The 22,383-nt window shown below is 34.2% G+C and overlaps 1 protein-coding gene across 1 annotated transcript in view; it reads right to left on the bottom strand.

Moving 5' to 3' along the window:
* The window catches only part of LRRC7 (leucine rich repeat containing 7), a 444,758-nt gene that overhangs the window by 78,665 nt on the left and 343,710 nt on the right, over window positions 1-22,383 (bottom strand). Inside the window, exons 12-18 of the mRNA XM_040987263.1 lie at window positions 19,431-19,560; window positions 18,489-18,604; window positions 13,648-13,717; window positions 11,601-11,700; window positions 8,735-8,859; window positions 6,819-7,067; window positions 3,849-4,049 (exon numbers count right to left, since the gene is read on the bottom strand). Of these exons, the coding sequence (XP_040843197.1) occupies window positions 3,849-4,049; window positions 6,819-7,067; window positions 8,735-8,859; window positions 11,601-11,700; window positions 13,648-13,717; window positions 18,489-18,604; window positions 19,431-19,560 (991 nt within the window). The remainder of the gene's footprint in view (window positions 1-3,848; window positions 4,050-6,818; window positions 7,068-8,734; window positions 8,860-11,600; window positions 11,701-13,647; window positions 13,718-18,488; window positions 18,605-19,430; window positions 19,561-22,383) is intronic.

Raw genomic sequence — 22,383 nt, 5'->3', positions numbered from 1 at the left:
TTTAATATAACACACTTAGAAATATTTTAACAGAGAAAGAATATACTTGAGAACAAAAGCATCACAAATTTAAAATATCCTGACTTAAAGCTAATTGGTTAATGCAGTGAATAGACAGAAATTAGTTATTATGTATATTATGAAGGACTGGCACAGAGAGAGGCTTATGTCTTCAGATATTATAAAGAAACACACCACTTTCACCTACCATATGACCCAGCAATCTCACTCCTGGGAATATATTCCCAAAAACCTGGTACATATACATGAGAAAGCAACCTGCACCCCTCTATTCACTGCAACATGGTCAACAATTGCAATAGCTTGGAAACAACCTAGATGCCCACTGAAAGGGGACTGGGTAAAGAAACTGTGGTACATTTACTCTATGGAATAATACTCAGCTATTAAAAAGAATGAAATTTTACCATTTGCAAATGCTTTCAACTGGAAACCATTATGCTCAGTGAAACAAGCCAATTCCCAAAGGACAAACATCATATGTTTACTCTAATATAAATGACCTCCACCCAAAACATAAAACAAAAAGTAAAGATAAACAAACACAATTGCGATCTCACAAACAAAGGGTGTAATGGAGAGCAGAGTACTAGGAATCAAAGAATATTGACATAATGCATCTTTGGTACTGAATTAAAGTAGGCCGCCAAATGAAACTTCAAAATACACCTAGACAACAGAATATTCATCTTTTACCATTGCCTATACCAACAGTGTCACAACCCGCATAAAGTGCAGAAAGCTAGAGCCAAGACTACACTTGATGGACTATTTTACAACAAAATACAGGGGACAATAGGGAGAGAAATGGGTAGGGAGGGACGAATAACCATGCCTGCAAAATTGTAAAACACAAAATAATAATAATAATAATAATAATAATAATAAAAGGAAATACACTGATTTCTTTTGCTGTTGGCTTAAGTTCTATCTTCTTGGCTTTCTTTTTGTTTGCTTTATTCTTTAGGGAGGAGTTAGGCTTATAAGCAAAAAATGGGGATATCATACTAGGTAATTGTTTTTATGAGACGAATATTTCTATAGAAAAAGACTGAAAGATCAAGTCCAACCCTTCTATTGTCTAGTGAAGATTCTGAGACCCAACTCCAGTTTGGTCTCACATGCATGTTTAGACAAAGACAGAGCCTTAAGGCAAGAGCTAAGGTGGACATTTTTATTTTCATGGGTTTTGAAAAGCATTTTAAGCTTAGCCTAATAAGCATACTAAAACATTAAGAGAACAATCCTAGAGAATCAAAACCTTCCATATCTTTGGATAAATTTATAAAAAGAAGATGCGAGATTGAGAAGTAGTATTGTAAAAGGCATAAAAATGCTAACTTGGTCAAAAATGTCAGTTACGAGTTAAAATATTTTCATATTATTTCTGCTTTATCACTTATTACTCAGGTTACCTTGAGCAAGTTTTTGTATCCTTTTGGGCCTTTAATAGAAATGACATAGAAGGAAATATTCTTATGAAACCTAATATCATTATAGCAATCTACTTTTAGTGAAAAAAAAAAAGCAAGACAAAATAGAAAAATCAAGTAGTTGTATAGCATAAAATTTTACTAAAACTAAGGGATTTTCTTTCTGTTTTTTTCCCATGCTCTATGCATTCAATACGAAAACATCCTATTTGTACACATCAAGGTTTCAAACTTGTGACTGGAACTCTGCAGAGTAGCCATGGTCTGTCTCAGGTTCAAGACTAATTCTACTAGAGAATTTCTTGTGTGAATCCAAAGGATTCTTAGCAACCAGAAAATGATTCTGTTAGAGCAACAACAATGGATTTGCACAGATCCAAGAAGACTCTCATAATTATGAGCAAAGTGATGATGATGATAAACATGGTGCTGACGATGATGGTAATCAGGAATGCAACATTGATTACATGCCGACTGTTGCATGACTATGCTAAACACTTTACCTACATTATCTCTGTCAAACACATAAAAGATAAACTTGTTCTTTTTTATAGTTGTGAGAGATGGTTTTCTTTCGTAATACTTAGCCAGGTGTGGGATAGGGCAAAGCCAGGACCCTGGAACTCAGTTAAGGTGTTCCACATGGGTGGCAGGGATTCAACTCCTTGAGCCATCACCAATGTTTCCAATGCTGCACAATAGTAGAAAATTGATGAGGAAGAGGAGCTGGCACTCAAGCCAAGGTCCTTAGATATGGATGCAGTTATACCTTACCCACTGTCCTAAATGCCTATCTCTAACCCTTATCTTATAGTTAAGATAATGGTAACAGGAGGGGTAGAGTAGTCATTTCAAACCACACCAGTAGTAAGTAACAAAACTGTTTTGAAGTGGTATCTGTCCTACTTTGAGGAAAGGCAAGTAATTATGGTAGCTGTTCTTGGAGCTGTATATAAATATCTGTTGCCATTTATTTTCATCTCCACAAAATTCTCAAAGTGTTATTTTCTATATTTTAAGAGTTTTAGAAACAATGTTTTAGGAAGATTTTAGTGACTTGACTGTCAAGGTTATACAGTTGGTAACAAAGGAGAGTCAAGGTTTCCATTCATATCTGCTCCCCTGGTTTTCAAATTGCACTCTGTGATATTGATTTCAGCTGAGAGCAAGTTCAAAATCACAGGAGTATGGGCCCACATGGATGTGTAACAGGTTAAGCTGACGTCTCAAATAGGCATTGGTTCATGTCCTGGCTGTTCCTATCCAGTTCCCTGTTAGTCCACCTGGGAAAGCAGCAGAGGTTGGCTCCAGTGCTTGAACACTTGCTACCCACAAGGGAGACCTGGCTCCTGCCTCTGGTCTGGTCCAATTCTGACTGTTGCGACCATTTAGGAAGTGGAAGCTATCTCTGCCTTTCAAATAATTAAATCTTTTAAGGACAGAATCACTTTTTCACTTATGGCATTATATTTTCCATCACACAAAAACCATATGAATGCATTTTTATGTAATATGTTTTCTAGTCACTGCACACCTGTTAAATTTATCGAGTTAGGCTTTAAATTATTTGGTGAGTATGGACACATTTTACATTTTTACTCACAGTGTTTAGCACAGTGCTACATACACAGCTGGTATTTAATGCAACAAACTGATGATTTGAAATGCAGATTTATAAATGTTTCACAGACCTAGATTTTTATGAAGTGGTTGGTTATGTAAAATTCTAGACCTATGTGTACAATTATGCTACTAGTGCAGGTAAAGGATGATAAATAAGAGTTGATGAGATAGTAGAGGTGGAGTAAATGTAGTTGAATTCTTTTCAGACCACGCAAATAAACACATTCCTCTTTCTGAAATGTAGTTCTCAGCTTCACATGAATAGTTTCATAAACCTAAATTTCAGTCATCTTCCGCTTTTGTTGTCAGTAGTTACAACAAAGGTTGTAACTCCAAAACAAACAAAACCACTTTTAAACATTTGTTCAAATCCAGATTAAAGATTTCACATGATTTTCATAATAAAAAAATCTTTGGTTAGTTTTTCCTAATGACTGATACAATCAAAGTACAGAGTAGCCAAATACTAACTAATATAGTAAAAGCACTCCTTGGCCAAGTGTAGTTGGGTGATGTAAGTTGGGTAATGTTGGTTTAGCTGAGTGACAAGCTATTATTTTGTGTGTATTGGAACTTTCGGAGCTGTATTAATGGTTTCATGCTATGAGGGTATCATTTGTGATTTTAAACAATGCAACCCTCATATCTTGAAAGATTACATTTTAAGGAAAAATACAAGTGTCAAGGAATATCTGTTCAGTTAAAAAAATCTTCATTCAGAATTCCAAAAAATCCGAACCACACTGGGAATTACCAATAACCTTCAAATACCTCCACTGTAATCTCCTTTGGGGCTACCGGCCACTTGTGTTCATATTTTTCTTTCACAGTTTGTTCCGTGTTAGCAGTTGGGTTTGAATTTTCAACACGCACTCCATGGCTTGGCTTACCCACCAGATTTTGAACAGATTTTACCATATTCTTTAAATCCTCTGGGTAAGGAGTTGGGTATCGTTTTAGGTTTATTTCAACCTAGAAGTTTATAAAGAGAAATTTAACATAAAAATAACTTCAGCAAGCATGTTCACAGAACTACCCCGTTTTATGTGCAGAAATAGAACCAAATGCAATACAGTGAGTGTTGAGTGGGCTGAGAAACTGTGCAATGGAGTAGAACACACAGTGTTCTTCTCACACACAGTCTCACGGGACTTTACCCATTCTTTCCCACTCTCTTAGATTGTGAGACACTTTTGGATCATAACCTGTCTTTGGACAAATTCTGAAATAGCAATAGGTCAGATATTTGATATGTAATTTCTGAAAAATTTGAGCACTATTATCAGCTGTTGTTATACTCCAGAGAGCGTTCCATTCCCTGTCATAGTTATTTGCAAGTAATAATTCTTATTTAGGAATATCTTTCAGTTTCAATATAGGTAATTGGCAGAGTCCCCAAATGATTTACCAGTAGAGTTGTGTATTAGACAGTGGACAATCAATAATATCTGCTGCATAATTGCAGTAGCTCAAGTATGTAATAATCTTATTAGCATAAAAGTAGGGCACCTAGGAAAAATGCTTTCAGCACTTTTCATATTAGGTTTTTTACATTTATATTTAGCATATTTTATATTTAGTGTTTGTATTAATAAAATAGCATTGATTTTGAAAAGTATTTTAGGTTAGGTAAAAATAAAAATTTGAGGCCATCTTCTAAGATAATTAAGTACGTAAATTTCAAGTTACAGTTATACAGACATCCAGATACAGATATCATACAGAATTCATTGAATTCATATTTGAGATGTTACTGTGACATATGGGGACACGTATTAAAGAGTACACTTAGCACTGAATCTTGAGAGAGAAAATATGAGACATTTCATATAGAAACTCTGTTATAAGAGTACTTACTATATCTCAACTAGAATAAATACAGATTGCCCATTTTTATTTAAAATAAGTAGAAAAAAACCAAGGAATATATTTACTTGGCCTAGATTGTTCTAACCAATGTGCCATTTTACATCTGAGTAGAACCAACTTGACAAAATGGAATGGTTTATGTGGTTGTAGTGAGCATGTATTGTGGAAATATGTGTGTGTGTATGTGTGTGTGTGTCTTGTGGGGGTATATTGGAGGAGAGAAAACAGGAAAGTTGAAGGAGCAAGAAGAAGAGTGGAAAATAGGAAGAAAGAGGGAGGCATGCACATAACCACCCACACATCTGTGTAATTCATGAGATGTAAGAAAATATGACAGTGGAATTGATTTGAGGATTATGAACAGGAACTCAAGCACTTTTACTCATCTGTAGTTTTAGCAAATCCACCAACTGCAGTATTACAAGTTCTGTACAACACATTATGTCCTTTTGGAAACTGTTTTGCCTTCCTGTTTTGTCTTATGCATGTAGTACTTCTAAAATGAATAAACATGTTCTTAAAGTAGTTATATCAATGTTCTGTAACACCTCAATGCAAAATATTATTTTATATTTCTAAATCTATAGGATTGAAAAAGGACCTTATTATAATATGGGATTAAAAATATAAGCTCAGCTATTATATACTTGCATGGGAATATGTGCCAATTACATTCTTCCAAAATTGTTTCCTTGTCACTCACTATAAAGTATTTGCTCATGTCACATACACATTTGATTAGAATTCAGCATTTTGACTATCATACTATTTTAGTTTTGGAAACCAGAAATATTTCATAACATTATATGCATCTCGGATCTAAACAAAGTGCAGTAAATGCAAATAGTAGCTGCAAGATGTTGGAGACCCCCAAAATATATCAGTGAGTAAGAATTAATGTTAATAGGGCATTTAGAAATGATATCTTGATTCATGCAGAACTTCATTTTTCATATATTATATTCATATAATATATTTTATATCATGATTAAATTCCAATTTTGTTTGTGAATTCCAGTAAGAGAAATAATAATTCATGATTTGATCGTTGGTTGTTAAGTGGTTTTGTATTTTAGGAATTAATTGGAATGTTTTACAAAGAAACCCATAATAATTTTAGTTAGGAAAATGCATTCTCAATTTGTCTTATATTGTAGAAAGAATATAAGACACAGATTGAGAATCTAGTGTATCAGATGTGGACAGAAAGGTTTACAAAACACTGTGTTAGTCAATTTTCCATTCAGACATGTTTTTCCCTTATTAACATCTAAGAGAATACATAGTCCTATTAGCTAAAAATTCCTACACAATCTTCTCTTATAGGAATTCATACCATCTGTATATCTTCAAATGAAAGGATATGGGTGCTTCTCGACAGATGTTTATCTTTGTACTCAGAGTTCACTCTCACAGAATCTCAATTTACATATCATCTTATTGGAAGAATCAAGTTTTGGCTACTTCATCTCCCACAGAATTGACATTTTAAAATAGGCAAACATGTGGAGGACACAATTTAGATCATACCATAATTGTGTGTCATCAACATTCTGCTCAACTATTGGTATTCCCACACTTTAAAGAAAATCCTTAATAATAAAAATGAAGTGCCCAAATAAAAAACCATGCTGGAAATCCCACCAATAGGCACCTCACATTGACATCCCCAACCCCTTGACTCAGTCCATCCCAGCCTACTGCCAATGTCAATAACCAACAAGAATGAAATTAGAATCAAACACTGGCAGTTTGAAGGTTTCCATAAGATCAGCATTTCTCAGCCCAAATCATGCAAACATACCCCATAAACCACTGTTCCAAGGTTGCCTCTACATGGGGGATTCTCCTACCCCAAACACCTAGGCCTACCTGTCTGCCACTTAGAGAGGGAAGAGTGGTGGATTGTGCTGCAACTGGCAATTGAGTACACATGCTCCTTTCCTGCTGGAGGCCACTTATACAACCCCATGCCAGCTGTGGGTCATTCTGGGGGATGGGCATATCTTGGATCTGCTGATCACACCTGGCCCACGGTGTGCAGCAATCGCCAGACAGTCTGGCAGGTTGGAGAGTAATCCCACGCTGGCCCCTTTCCCATGGGGCTTGGCAGGAGAGATCCTGTGGGAGAAGGAATCTCCATTTTCTGGGAGAAAGAGGACCACTGTAGCAATACTACTTTATCATTTTTCTATACTATAGTTTTCTCATTCTGGGTAATGCATTTAAAATAATCATCAGAATTATTTTAAATTCATGTAACAAAATAGTACCAATATGACAAAGAATGAATACAATAAATTGTATTCATACAATACAGCATTATACTACACTATGCACACTATCAATAAGTACAACATACTATAGTCCATTTGAAAACTGATTTTAAATCAATTTAAAAAATTTTATGTAAACTGATAGTACTAAATGTAATGTACACATAGTGAACCAGAAATTATTCAATTCAGAATTATAACATATTCCATCCTTCATACTTTGATGATGATTTACCTAAAGGTTTGTGTTCTAATTTGTATAATAGGCAATGATATTGGAAATATTGAAATTAGCAAAAGTTTTAGGGAAAAATGTGCAGTTTTTGAAAATTCGGTGAGATTTGAAAATGATCAGAGTTCAATTCAGAATGCATCATCCATTGGTTCTCGATTTAACAATATGAAATCCTTAGAGTAACAGAGACATTCTAAAGATTTCCTTTTAGGTTATTAATGTTTTATTTTAGGAATTCACAAGTTAAAAAATGTCTCTTTGGTTGTTAGATACCACTAATCAACAATCCAGAAACATTTTTTTTTAAAAACCCAAATCTAATGAAATTATCACTTAGGACTTGGGATTCCATTTTGGGTTTTCCATGATACAGATACTTTTTGAAGTAAATGCCCAATTACCTTACCATGTAATTCTAGTAAAATTCTTTAATGTGTTACTTCAGAAAATGTGGGAACAAGAGACAGAGAACATCACACAATCTAGATATATTAATAGGATGCACATAGACTTACTTTATTAACTAATCACCAGGAGTGACAGATGTTAGTATCCATGATGGAAAAGATGCTCAAATAATATTAAAAAAATTAATGAGAGATTCAAGATATCGCCATGATAGTAACATGAAAATTTGACAATTATAAAATCTACATTAATTCTCATAGTATTTGAATAAAATAATAGAAGACTTTAAAATTCAAACTTCTTTTTCAAATGAATCTCAAAATGTTTTTATAAACATGTCTTGAGTTAAAAACATCTGTATGCAACATTACCTGCTCTTGGATATAGAATTTTTTCAAATTTTATTACACTTAAGGAAACACATATTCTAGGAACATTAAATCTTTCAGAAATTTTAATACTACTATTACATAGTAGTCAGTTGGCCCTTCCAAAAATGTATTTTTGCTTTAGATTTCACATGATATTTTGCTCAGTGATTAATACAAAACAATTACTGTATATTTAAGATAAGATTCTCGGGTAATGTGTGATGTCACCTTTTTTTTTAACTTTTCTTACAGCTTGAATCTCCCATTATACTGTAAGATTGGTGGTATCTCATTTTTTTCTCAGCACAAGTGGGACATTTATTTCATTTTGAAGCACACCAATACTTTTCAAACTTTCAGATACTGAATTTGAATCTTAGTACATCTGACTTCTTAGCAGAAACTACTCAATTTGTGCATAAATCTACTTGAATGACAACAGTGAAAAAACAAAAGGAAACAGAAGAAAAAAAAAAACGCATAGTGTGAAAGGTTCACCTTAACTTTCCCAGCATTTTCATCATCTTCTTTTTTTTCTTCAAATTCAAAGGCAACTGTCATACGCTGTTGTCTCTGCTCTTCCCATAGGGTGGGGTTAAAGCTGTCACTGTCTGATTGGAAATCTAGGAGTTCAAAGTATTATTGCTTTTTTTTTTTTTCGCATAGGGTCTTATTAATGGAACTTATTACATGCTCTTTTCAAATCCTGCATTTGCCTTTCCCAAGTACACAATCATTACATGTAGGGATTGGGAAGTTCTCTAGTGTAGGAAATGAACTTCCCATGGGTTAATAACAGTAGTACATAGAGCTGGACTAAGCACTTCAAAACAGTATCTGTGTTTAATCCTCGCAACAGTAGATTGGTAGTATTAATATCCTCCTTACATTGCCGATGAAAATCCTACTGATGAGTTCTAAGGCACTTTCTTGGTCAAGCAGCTTTGCTGTTGCTGCTGCAGGATTGATTCTATTCTGTTTCTATATGCCTACATAGCACATGTTGTAACTACTACATCCAAAAAGGTTCTCTTTTATAAAAAAGAATAGCACATAGCAAAGGTTTTAGTATAAATTAATAAAATAAAACCTTTTCTTTTTGGTAAGTGAGGGGCATTTAGAAGCAATTGCTGTATGTAGAACTCATATGGAAAATTTAATCTTTAATACTATAATTTCAATTAGTTTAAATGTCTCAAATCCACAGGGAAACATTTTTTTTTTAAATATTAGGTTTGAAGACTTGGTGTGATGGCTCAGTGGCTGAAATCCTAGCCTTGCATGTGTGGGGAACCTAGATCATGTCCCAGCTGCTCTACTTTCCATCCAGCTCCTTGCTTGTGGCCAGGGAAATCAGTCGAAGATGGCTCAAAGCCTTGGGAGACTGCTCCCATGTGTGAGAGATCTGGAGGAAGCTCCTGACTCCTGGCTTCAGATCGGCTCAGCTCTGGCCATTTAGGCTGCTTGCAGAGTGAATCAGCTGATGGACCTTTGTCTCTCCTACTCTCTGTAAATCTGACTTTCCAATAAAAAATAAATAAAATCTTATAAAAAGTAATAGATTTGCATCCAAACAGTGACTAAGATAACATGCTCTTTCCAATATTGTTGTGATGATCGCTTGAAAAAAGTTTTCCCATTTTTAATTTTAGGTTGAATTATTTTTAGTAAGGATGGCCTTAATGGTGTACTACTTTGTTAAATGGGATTCTTATTACAGTACTGCCTAAACAAACAAAAGGTAATATCATTGAAGTCCAAGAAAACTTTCCATGGACTAACTTTGCTTTGCTCAAAGGGAAAAAAGGAAACAACCAGCAGTCAAGTGGGCTGTTTCTGTCGCATCATACCTCATACTCTGAAACACATTAAGGATTTAATCTGTGAAACTGAATCTCAAAAATAACTAGAACATATGAGGTTTTAAGACCTTTTCTGTATCTTTTCGAAAATAAATAGTTTGATAATCTGGAAAATTAAAATGGAAATCTAAGTAAATATGTCTGAATAAAAAATCTGCAAGTCTCTTCTTCTATAGCATGTAAATATGGTGATCTTCTTTTGATAAATCTTGAAGATCTACTTTACTGAAGCCTAGAAAATACATTTCAAAACAATCATTTCCTTTCCTATTTTCCTAAATCACATTCTGAATAAAATATCCTGAAATATTCCAAACTAATTCATCTATACTTGGCAATCAAAGGTTAAGTTCATCTATTATAATTGTATCTGAAAACAACCAAGGAAGGAAATAGTTTCATTTACAAATTGACCCCAATTAAATGGAGTGGGTGGATTTAATCCTTTGCTTGGTTAAAGTAGGTTTATTAGTCTAAAAATTCACATTACGTGGTAAATATAAAAAATGCACTTCAGCTTGTGTGGATTTGGGATACAGAGTCTGAGTCATGTTTCAAATAGAAAAGGATGAGCCTGTTTCAAGTTTTTATTAATCAAGTTTTCATAGTAAAGAAAGTTTAACTACCAGAAAAAGTTTAGTTTAAAAAATTATTGGAACTGGCGCCATAGCGTAGTGGTTAAAGTCTTCGCCTTGAATGCACCAGGATCCCATATGGGCGCCGGTTCTAATCCCGGCAGCCCTGCTTCCCATCCTGCTCCCTGCTTGTAGCCTGGGAAAGCAGTCGAGGATGGCCCAAAGTCTTGGGACCCTGCACCCGTGTGGGAGACACAGAAGAGCTCCTGGCTCCTGGCTTCGGATTGGCTCAGCTCTAGCTGTTGCGGTCACTTAGGGAGTGAACCATTGACGGAAGATCTTCCTCTCTGCCTTTCCTTCCCTCTGTATGTCCACCTTTCCAATAAAAATAAATGCATCTTAAAAATTTTTTTTTTATCATGAGTGCTGATATGATTCACAGCAACTCAAAAAACCAATGGTCATTATTTGTAGATTGTCTATAGTTAACTCAAAATAATTTTGGGTTCTTAATCACTGTGGCAAAAATTTAAATTGTATTCATGCATAAACTAGACACAAAATATAAAAAAAAACTCATTTAACCTTTTTGAAGTTTTGACGTAACCTTATTTGAATAGGTTGATACCATGTTTAGTCAACTAATGTTATGTCTTGTTTCAGCACAGTAAGTTACTTCTAAAAGTCAATATTGCTTTCACATAAGATTCAAAGAAGAATTTTGCTTTGGGAAATTTTAGTTAAATGTTATAGCATAAATTTAACATTCATTCTAGGTTAGAGCTCCATATAGAATACACATGTTATGGATATTTTTCTTTCAGGCTAGTACATTTTCCAGTGCTTTCAAAAGATAGCAGAGTAATAATCATATCTTTTTAACATTTATCATTGGAAATACAAAAGAAATTTCTAGTGACAATTTACCTTCATCACCACGAGGCTGCTGGGGAAACATGTAGTTAGTCAATACCCTTTGCTTTGTTTCTGGATGGGCTTCGGTTTGTAAAGGGATAAGTGCTTTAGACTGGAAATAAAGAAATATAAATTAATTTATAAACTCACTAGCAAACTTTTATCTCATGAGATAGCAATTTAGTATACAGAGATAAATAAAAAAGTGTGGGAAAAGTGACAGTGGAAAAACAAAGTATAACATAAAATACTATTGTCAGGAAATATATGTAATTTTATGATTTTCACAGTGAGAGTCTCCTCATTTTTAGTATTTTGATTTACAAAATTTATCAAAATCTATTGAACTGATTCATGCCATCTTTAACCTTGAAGAGCCTGATGTGTGAAACTGTTTGAATTAAGTGCACTTTTGATACAATTCTATTTGCTTATTGGTTTTCATAAATATTGCTCTAGACAAATTAAATTTTCTATCCAATTCATTTGATGAAACATCATGAGCTTAACTGGGTGAAAACATAAAATTCATTTATTCTTAAAAAATAGTTTTGTAGTTAAAGACAGAGTCCAAATACAGAGAAATATCTATGCGTGTGTCTGACAGATCACTGTATATTAGCTTAGGTTATATTTTGTTCTCTGTTCCTATGTTGATTTTAGAAATATTTTATAGTGCATCACAAATAAGGTACAATTTTTTTTTTACTTTGTTGAGTGTTCTAGCTTTGGTTGCACAAAAGATAAGTGTTGCAAATTAAATCATTCTCTATTTTTAAAAAACACTATTTTAAGCTTTTCAAAGAAGTCTGACATAATTACCAGAAATACATTAGAAATAGTCATATTACTCAATGCATTAGAAGTCTTGTTTCATGATGCTTATTAATAGGAGGGCAGCAGAAAGAAAATTCGAGGTACCAGTTTGTGCCATGAAACAGCCTAAAACATATTAAAATCAGTTTCTAAATAAAAGTGAAGTGATGCAGTCATTTTTTTCTGTTCATTTTCCTGCAAGAATAATAAGTCAGGATGTTAAGGGATGTTTTTACAATGTGACACTATGGAATAGACTATTACTAGTACAGTTCACACTTATTCCAAAAATGATGTTTATAAAATGGCAATAATGATGATTGTAAAAATTCAGAGTTTATTAGTGATTTTCGAGTTCGAATGTCAATCTGACTTTTCATTTAGCCAGGAGTAAGTTCTGTAAAGATTTTTAGAACACAAATACTAATCTTATGTTTGCACTTACTACAGGTTATTTTTATTTTTTCACACAATTAGCTCAATAACTTCAAATATAGACAGCTCATTTGCCAGTTATGGTACTTTATATTTGGACAATAATGATAAAAGGAATTCTAGATAGACTATTTGCATTTAACTATTCATATTTTGGGATAAGTATTTAATATTTTTAGGGTCAAATGTATGAAGAGAACTAACAAATATTTCAGAATTGTTCACCACCAGTACTTCGAGTGGTAAATCAGGTGTTTGCTACTGTTTCTTGCTGTTTCCCAGTTGATGAAATTAGTCATTAATCATCAATTATTTTCATGATGAAAAAGGAAACAGTTTTACAAAAAATTGTTGTTACCAAATACCAAAAATATCAGGGAATTTCTTGGATAGTTTTATAATTTCAATGATTATAATGAAAAGCATGGTAATAAAAAGGAACATAGAGGATAGTAATCCCTCTTGTGGGGACTGTGGTAGTGGTTTTTTCATCCTTTACCTTCAGAGATATAATTAAAAAGCAAATTCTCAGGACACATGTGTATTACCTAGAGGTAACACGCTGTAAAAACGTTTATTTTGCATATTAGATCTTTGAGCATGAAGTAGATATTAAGTAGAAGTATTTAAAGAGGTTGGTTATTCCATTCACATTTTGTCTGCAAAGATATTTAAGATGCTATATCTATGCAAAGAATCTGTATTTTGTAGTAGTTTTTAAAAAACATGTATTGGGAATAAGTAACTAAATGCTTAGATTATAGTTCATATTAATAAACAAAATAAATCAGGTAATAAAAGTTTGAACCTGATTGTCAGAAAGCCACAAAGCAGCAAGCTCTTTGAGTTTGGTAAATGAGAATGGTAAATTCTTCAATCTGTAAAAAAGGATAAAGAAAAGGTAAATTCTAACAACATAAATACAGCATAGATGAAAACAGATAACGGTAACATCAAAGAATTAAGGTACTCAGATGTTCATTTTATCTTCAATCATTTCTCCGTGGAAAGTCTGGAAAACCTTAAAAAACGGTCATATACTCATTTCTGAATGTTTCCCATTATCTCTGGATAAAATAAAAAATGCTAAATAGTGTTATGAGAATTTAAAGATTTGACCCTTAAAAATGCTTTGGGTAGCTTGAGCCCATAATAAGGTTATGCAAGGTCTTGCCTATGCAACAGTCTGTCCCAAATTCAACTTGACTACATTCCACATATCTGTTAGCCAGAAGTCCAAGTATTGTTTTCATTTAAGACACTTTCCCTGATTTAGTTCAACTACTGTTCTCAATATACTTGTCCTGTATTTCCCTGCATGGAACATATTGCTATAAATTTGGAAATACAGAGTTACACAGAGAGAAGTTGGAGAGGAAGGGGGAAGGGAGAGAGGTGAGAGAGAGAGAGAGCTAGAGAAAACAAAGAGAAAGCTAGAGATTTTCAGTGTGCTGGATCACTCCTTAAATGGCTACAACAGCTGGGGCTCAGTCAGGCCAGCGCCAGGAATCTAGAACACCGTCTGGGTCTCCCACATGGGTGGCATGGATCCAAGCACTTGGGCCATTCTCCACTCTTTCTCCAGGTGCATCAGCAGGGAGATGTGTCAGAAATGGACATCAACAGGAATCATTTGGGATGCTAGCATAGCAGATGGTAGCTTAATGATATGCTCACAATTCCATCTTCACATTACTGTTTTTAATTAAGATTTATCATTGTGTCAAATTATTCATGGAAATCCACACACAAAACTGTATTTAGAGGGCAAGGCTCATGTCTGTCTTCACCACTAAAGGAATGTACAGTTCCCCTGGTTATATTAGCCTCCAGAAAGTGTGTCATTTTTTCCTCCTTTTATATACTTCACAATAGATAAGGAGGAGATGTTTATTCGGCTTATAGTGACTAGATTGCATGTATTCACAATACATATTTAATAGCATATCAATCCTTCCGACCCTATCCTCCTTCCTGCTCATGTTCCCTACCCGTGTAATTCTTCCCTCTCACCCCATCTTCTTCCGTCTCTCTCTTCCTTCCTTTTATTCTTCCTTCTTTTCCCTTCCTTCCCTGTTTCTTTCTTCACATAGTAAATAGAAAGAATAAAAAACTCACTATTCTCCAAGAGCATAAACAATAACCAAATCTCAAAATGTCAATCTCTTATAGATTACATTTTTTTTCATACCCTGTGTAGTAGTTACCACAGAACAAGGAGAATATACTTGTCTTTTTGGGACTGGTTTGGTTCACTGACAGTGGTTATGACAAGACTACATTCTTTTATTATGGCTGAATCGTATTTCATGCTGTATTACAGAATAAAACTTTAAACAAAACTACACATAAAAGCTGTTTCTAATCTATAATTAAAAACAGGGTGCCAACTATATTGCCTTAAAATTTCATGAGGTGAAAACTTTCTGGAATCAAGTATGGCAATGTCATGATAGATTGTTCCCTGATCAGTGTGAAATATGGAGAAAACAAACAAGTTAGACAGGTGCTGCTATTTTACCTTGTCCTTTTAGTTACTATGTTGAAGTTCTCAAACATGCAGTAGACTGATATATGAGTAATTCTTCTGCTGACACTGCACAGGAATTCATTTTCCTAACAATAACATCCAACTTTAAAGGTCGTTATGATATAAATAAGAATTTGTAACAATCATTACTTTTGGCTAACATTTCTTCTACCGTTTCTTTAAGCAATTCATTCTCTGATGCTATTGCTTAACTTTTGCCTAAGTTCTAGCTGAATAGTGATTTTTTCCCTGTTTATGATTTATTGATTGACTCATCAACTTAAAACATTAATTTAGCTAAGTATTATGTTTCAGTCATTACATTATGATTAGGTAAGCCAGTTTCTGTGGGGAGCCATGCAGTTTGGTCAAATGGCATGGGTGTGTGATGAGCACTACTTTTCAGTTAGCAAGGCTGTGAGGAGTTTCTGGCTGCATGGCAAGACCCCTGAAGAATGTCTCCAGTCACCTTATTGCTGCCTCACCCCATTGTATGGAACTCGATCACCTCTCAGATGTTTCATAGAAACTTCTGAGGGTGTTGTTGTTGTTGTTTTTCTGCTAATGTGAAGTATCCTGTAACTGGTATGACACCTCACATTGATCAATCATGTTATGATAAAAACAGCTTTAGTAACGTAAGGCTATGACACACAGCTCAAAGTATACAATAGCACAATTGAGCCCACTATATTTCCAAACATCCTGTTATGTGCCCACTTTTGTCCTGAAGTTTGCCCTAGTATAAGTAATATTTTCCTTAAGAAATGGCTTGATAATATCTTGGAACAGATGGCAATCATGGAGGTACAAAGAGTTTGTTTATCATACACCGTGAACTGTTACAACACATGATATGATGCATTTTAGTTTCTTACCACAAGAAAGCAAACATATATGGGGCATCTTTTAAAAGTGAACAAAACAAACCCCCCTCAAAATGGCTTAAAATCTCAATCTTATACTGGCACTTATATTAGGGAAAGAAAACAGTTTATATAGATGAAAGGAAGTTTCTTGTAAAGGCCCTCTGTTTGTAGATTGGCTGAGCTGCCTTGATCCTTTTCACTGCCGTTTAACAAAAGAATGAAAAACAATTGAATCAGCACTAGCTGAAGGTGACGGTAATTAATGCATGATTTGATTATAAGATTTAGCCAAGAATCTGTGTTATATGCTTTATAAAATCCTTTCATTTATGATCTTTTAATTCTGTACTCTTAATATTTTAGACAATATTAGTTTGATTGTGTTTAGTAAAAATTGATTTTGAGTATAAATAAACTACTTGTCACTATGTAACCGCATGTGCTGCCAACCGTGGAGTTCCTGGCTTCAGCCAAGTGATTGCAGGTTTCAATGAGTAATGGTTTGCTAAAAATGTTTTCTTTGAAATAGAAAAATATTTTTTAGGATTGTTTCTTGCATTTTCATAACTATGATATAATGAAAAATGAAACAATTGGATACTGTGCAAAAGCTTGTGATGATTTATGTATAAATAAAGAAAGCAACTTTTCTGAGTTGTCCATTATGAGCATCAAGCCATAGTGGTCCACGTTTTATCTCTTCCTACTATGATCTCGCCGATCCACGCATCCTTGGCAAGCTCTCAGTCAGCTGGAGCTGGACTCTGGCAAGTTTCTAGCCTGATGGAAGAATCTTTAAACTTCTTCTTTTGTTAGCATCTCAAGTTCTTATTCATTTATTTTACCATAGCTCCAAGTCATGTGTCTGGACCAAGGTAGATACTCATACTGCTTCCTCTTTTCAGTAACTCTACTCACTTAAAGTATTTATCATTTGTATTATTTCATGCATATATGCTATATCATCATGCAGTACCTAGTGACAAAATTTGAGCAAATCAAAAATTTAAGAGAGACTTTCTGTATACCAAGAAGTGGGCACTGTAATAGAATCCATTAGGAATCTACTTTCTTAGCATGCTACCATACATTGTCATTTTTATTTACTTCAGATTAATGTAATTAGAGATTCAAAAAGAGCGCCTTACTGAAATCGACATTCAGTACTCTGTATTTTCCTCAGTTTCTGATCTGGTAATACAGATGGAAGAAGAAATTATGGTGATTTGATAGGATTTACATTTGAAGCAAAAATTTTCATGCTTCCGTATTTTGTATAAATAAAATCTCCAAATTTTAATAAGATGTTTGCATCTCCTTTGTTGAGATATAACTGAAGTCCTACAAGAATAGTTTTGAAATCCACATCATTATTTTCTAAATAAAGTAGAAAACAAATGAGACATCCATGCTTATCATGGAACTTCCAGAATCTGAGTGTTTCCTGAGGTTTTATAAAGCTCACCTTTGATAGTTTCATTATAAGGTCTCTTAGTCTATCATTCATGTAACTGAAACATTAAAAATATAAAGTTCATGCATGCTATTTTGCTATTCTGGAATCAGCTTATTAACTTAGTGATTAACACTAGTCAACATTTGTTTTTTATTCTTTTTTGAGATCAATAGTTTTTTTTTTATCAAGATGATAAAAACAAAGATTCCTGAGTTTAACTTTTGTTCCTTCCCATCCACCAACATAGCAATTTTTTTTCACAAGAAGAGGATTTTCTATGTTCCTCTTATTCTGAACATGATGAATTATTGGTTATCTTAATCATGTGTAAAATACATGATTTTTGAGAATTAACTATGGCAATATTTTTACCAGCACTCAGGTGGAGCTGACAAAATATTGTCAATTTAATTAGTTGAAGACAGAAATGTATACATAAAAATGCTTATATGTGCATACATGTGCACATATATTTGTCAATATGTTTTTGCAGTTACTTATTATGACTGTATTTCCATGTTATCCTTTTATTATGCTTTCTGCATATGAGAATTACTGGCACATAAACTTGGGTATGTAGATTCTATAGAACTTTAATACATATGGATGATTTAAAAATATTCACATAATAATAGAACTATGTCTTAAACATTTATTTTCTAAATAAAATTCATTTATAAATTATAAATAAAATATAAAACATGAAGTAAGGTACACATTTTCCCCAAATTAGATAGATCTAATGTACTTTTAGTAAACAGCACATATGTACTAGTGAAATGTTGCAAAAATACCTGTTGTCACTCAAATTTAAAACTCTTAGTTTCTGCATCTGTCCAATTTCTTCAGGAAGAAATTCCAGCTTATTTGAACGTAGAGACATAACTGTTACATTCTTACAGCTTCCAATCTGTAGATTATAAAACAAAATTAGAAAGGAGCCACCGAATAACATTGTTCTTATGCTAATTTCTCCAATTTAATTTAACTCAAAATAATTTAACTCAAGATTTCAAAATTTTACACTTCCTGTTAATACAAGTATTCACTTACTTTTCATAAACTTACTCTTAAAATATGTGCACGTTGCATACTCTTAGCTATTAATTAAATAGATTTCACATTTCTTTATGAAAAACTCACTTGTGATTTTATTGTTTGAATGATTATGGTTAATGTTTTTCATAAATTATTTTATCCTGTGTATCAGGTAAATCTTCATCTATCTGAGTATATAGTGGAACATACATATTCAAAAAATTAATAATGTTTCACAGTTCCTTTGCAAAGCTATACTTATTTCATACTACAATTTCCTTTATCACTTTCATTCATAACTTGTGACTAAAAAGCATGATACAATGCTTGGACAAAGTGCTCTGAGCATGCTCCGGGTACAGGACCATGGGTTGACAGCAGGTGATTCTTCCCCATCCCAGAGTACTGTGGTGGCTGGGGGCTGGGGGTGTGGCTTCTCTTTCTGTCTCTCCCCTTTCCCTAGCTACAGAAAGAAGAAACAGCAAGTTTGGAAACCACGGTTTCCCCCACTTTCCCCTAATCCTCCACTCTTCCCACCCTGTGTAAACATCATCAAAAATAAAATAATAAAAAAAAGAATGGTGCACTGATTATTGTTGTATCATTATGAATATTCAGTAGAAAAATGTTAAAGTGAATATGTACTTCACATTGTAAACATTAGTATTAACTTAAATGCATTAGTATTTACTCCTTACTTCTCTTGGTAATTCTGGAAGGAAATTTTCATCAACTGCTAATGTTCGAAGACTATGAAGGTAGCCAATAGTAGAAGGTAGTGATTCCAGTTCATTACAACTACAGTCAAATTCTTCCAATAAAGATAAACTGGAAGTTAAATACATTAGTTAGACATTTCAAAAGTTTAGATGACAATAAAAATTTTTTAAAGTGACATTTGCCCAAATTCGCCAAAGAGAAGTTATTCATTAAACGATTATATATGCTGCCCTTACCTGACTTGGAAGTAGAGGCTATAGACAGGGTTCATTTCAGCCTGTAGATTTTTTATTTATTTACACAGTATTATAAATGGTAGCAAATATTGCAGAAAATGAGGATCTGATAAAACTGGACCTACATTTTTGCATGAGAAGTAAGGGAAATTCCTACTGCCTTCCAATAGGCAAAGTTCTGGTTGTTTTCAGTTTGTCATAGTTCCCAGCAGTCCAATCTTAGCTTGCTTTCCCCCAGATACAGAAAAAGGAAACTAAATGAAAACATATAGAAATCATCACAAGCAAACAAGGCACTGCAATGTCTGTTTTGAGACTGCTTCAGATGCTTGGACACAAAGAGGGTCTGGGTTGAGAATGCTCCAGCTATGCTGAAATTGTCTTTGGCATTGTCAATATTGTTACATGGTCATTACTATCCATATCTTTTAAAAGATGAAAATAAATTAGGATGAACTAGAATAAGGTTGTACAATCAGCTTCCTATCTTTTCTATTTGAATAGGCTAAGTTGAATGTGATTTTTTTTTCTCACCATTTACAGTGAACACAAAAATTAAGGATATGGGTCTGCCAGAATGGATTTATGTCCCAGCTTTGTTACTTACTAGATATACTGTCTTGTGCATCAACACGTAAGATAAAGACCATGACAACTCAAAAACAAAGCCTGAGTCATTACCCGACAAGCAAGAAAAGATACAAGGGAAGAGACTCAGTGAGTAGTTCATGCTAAGGGGGGAAAATACGTGACAAATGAAGGGTGGTTGAAGAGGATCAAGATCATTAGGCTAAAGATGGAAAACTTGCTTTATGGAGAGGTCCAATGAGCATGCAAGTACAGCTTGGTAACTCATGGGTCAGGGAAACATAGGTCCACTCTGACCTTCACCAGAGTATCTCACAATTCATGATCTTAGCAGGTTCGTAAAGCTAGAATGACATGGTGAAACACACCATTCACCTTTGTATAATAATAATAACTCTCAAGTCTAAATGGAAAACCTTTATTTTTACCAAGACAAGTCCTTTGACTTTTTTCAAAGTCCCAGTTTCTTTACATTTGCAGAGAGAGCACTAATAATTACCTGTTCATACCATTTCTATGAATATTTAATGGCATGTAAGCAATTAATTCATCTACTACAAAATGAATGGTAAGTGATTTCTCCACTTAACCTGGCTGAGGTTATTTCCAAACTCTTTGAAACTCCCACATGTGGAGATGGCCATGTGTGCATGACTGTATGACTCTGTGCATATTTATGGGACAGAAATCAATACATGTGGAAATCCAGAATGATTCTGTTTCTTAAAGAAAGAAAAGAAAGAGGAACCTAACATTACTTTTTATGCATATAACACAATTAGTAACTTGCATAACTGCATGAGAGGTTGCTATTGATAGTTTTAGATCATAGGCTCAGCAAGTTCTTGTAAAAGTACCAAGAATTTTTAAAATAAAAACTTCACATATATGTTTAAAGCTAGATGTCAATGAAGGTACTTTATTAATTTAGAAATATAATTGAGGCGTCTCATTTTTGAAATGGAAATATAGTTTGCAGTTTGAATTAAAGTAAGAAAGTTTTCACATGGCACAATTTCAATATACATGGTTTTCAGGTGTTGTTTTAACAACTTGGTTCAAATTTGTTATCTGTATTTTGACTGTATTAAGCTCAACTTGTACATTTTTATGGGGTATAATACAATATATCTACAATGTGTATAGCATAAACTGATAGAAAATTCCACGGTGGCTACAGTTCATAGACCACACTATGGATAACAGACACAGGCTATCATTAGTAACCGTCCCATGATTTCCTCCACAGACTGTTAGTGATCAGTCACTGAAATCTGTTATTCAGCTTATAGACAGTGAATCATGTGGCTGTGTTGCCTTTCTGAATTCTTACAGTGGACAGATACCGTAAAGAAAATAACCTTCAAAGTGCTCCTATATGTTGGATAGTGCTGTTGATTATCCAACTTTTTTGGGGGGGGGATTTGACTGAAAGTGTGGAATTTTCCTTTTTTATTTTAAAGATTTGTTTATTTTTCTTGTCTGATTTATAGAAAGGAGGAGAGACGCAGGGGTCTTCCATTTGCTCCCCAAATGGCCACAGTGGCTGGAGCTGAGCTGAACTGAAGCCAGGAGGAGCCAGAAGCTTCTTCCTAGTCTCCCACGTGGGTGCAGGGTACCAAAGCTTTGGGCCATCTCAGGCCACTAACTGGATGGGAACTGGAGCAGCTGGGACATGAACCAGCACTCACATGGGATCCTGTTGCATGCCAGGCTAGAACTCCTGTCACTAGGCTACTGATCAGTAGACAACTTCATTAATCCAGCCAACTAACCAAGAAATTATTTCCAATGTAATACCTTGTATAGACTTTTTAATTGATTTTCAATACAATTTAACTGGTAGTGGGCTCTCCCCCTCCCCCAAATTCCTTCCCCTCCACTCTGTTCTCCCCTCTAGGTTCATAATTTGTGTCCATTGTGAATTTTCCAAAGTCCATCATGCTTCCATTGGAGTGTCTTCTAGCCATGTAGGAGACTAACATTTTGTTGTAGGTTACGTTTTGTATCCTGAGGTCCTAATGTAGGTACAGTGAGGATTAGGTCTTTGTTGTTTATGGGCAGTACCAATAACAGTGTTCAGGTGGACACTGACTATCTCAGGTGA

The sequence above is a fragment of the Ochotona curzoniae genome, unplaced genomic scaffold (genome assembly GCF_017591425.1).
Source record: "Ochotona curzoniae isolate NIBS_2020 unplaced genomic scaffold, NIBS_Ocur_1.0 contig_4612, whole genome shotgun sequence".
In the NCBI taxonomy this organism is placed as follows: Eukaryota; Metazoa; Chordata; class Mammalia; order Lagomorpha; family Ochotonidae; genus Ochotona; species Ochotona curzoniae.
This window is presented reverse-complemented; position numbering and strand designations above follow the sequence as displayed.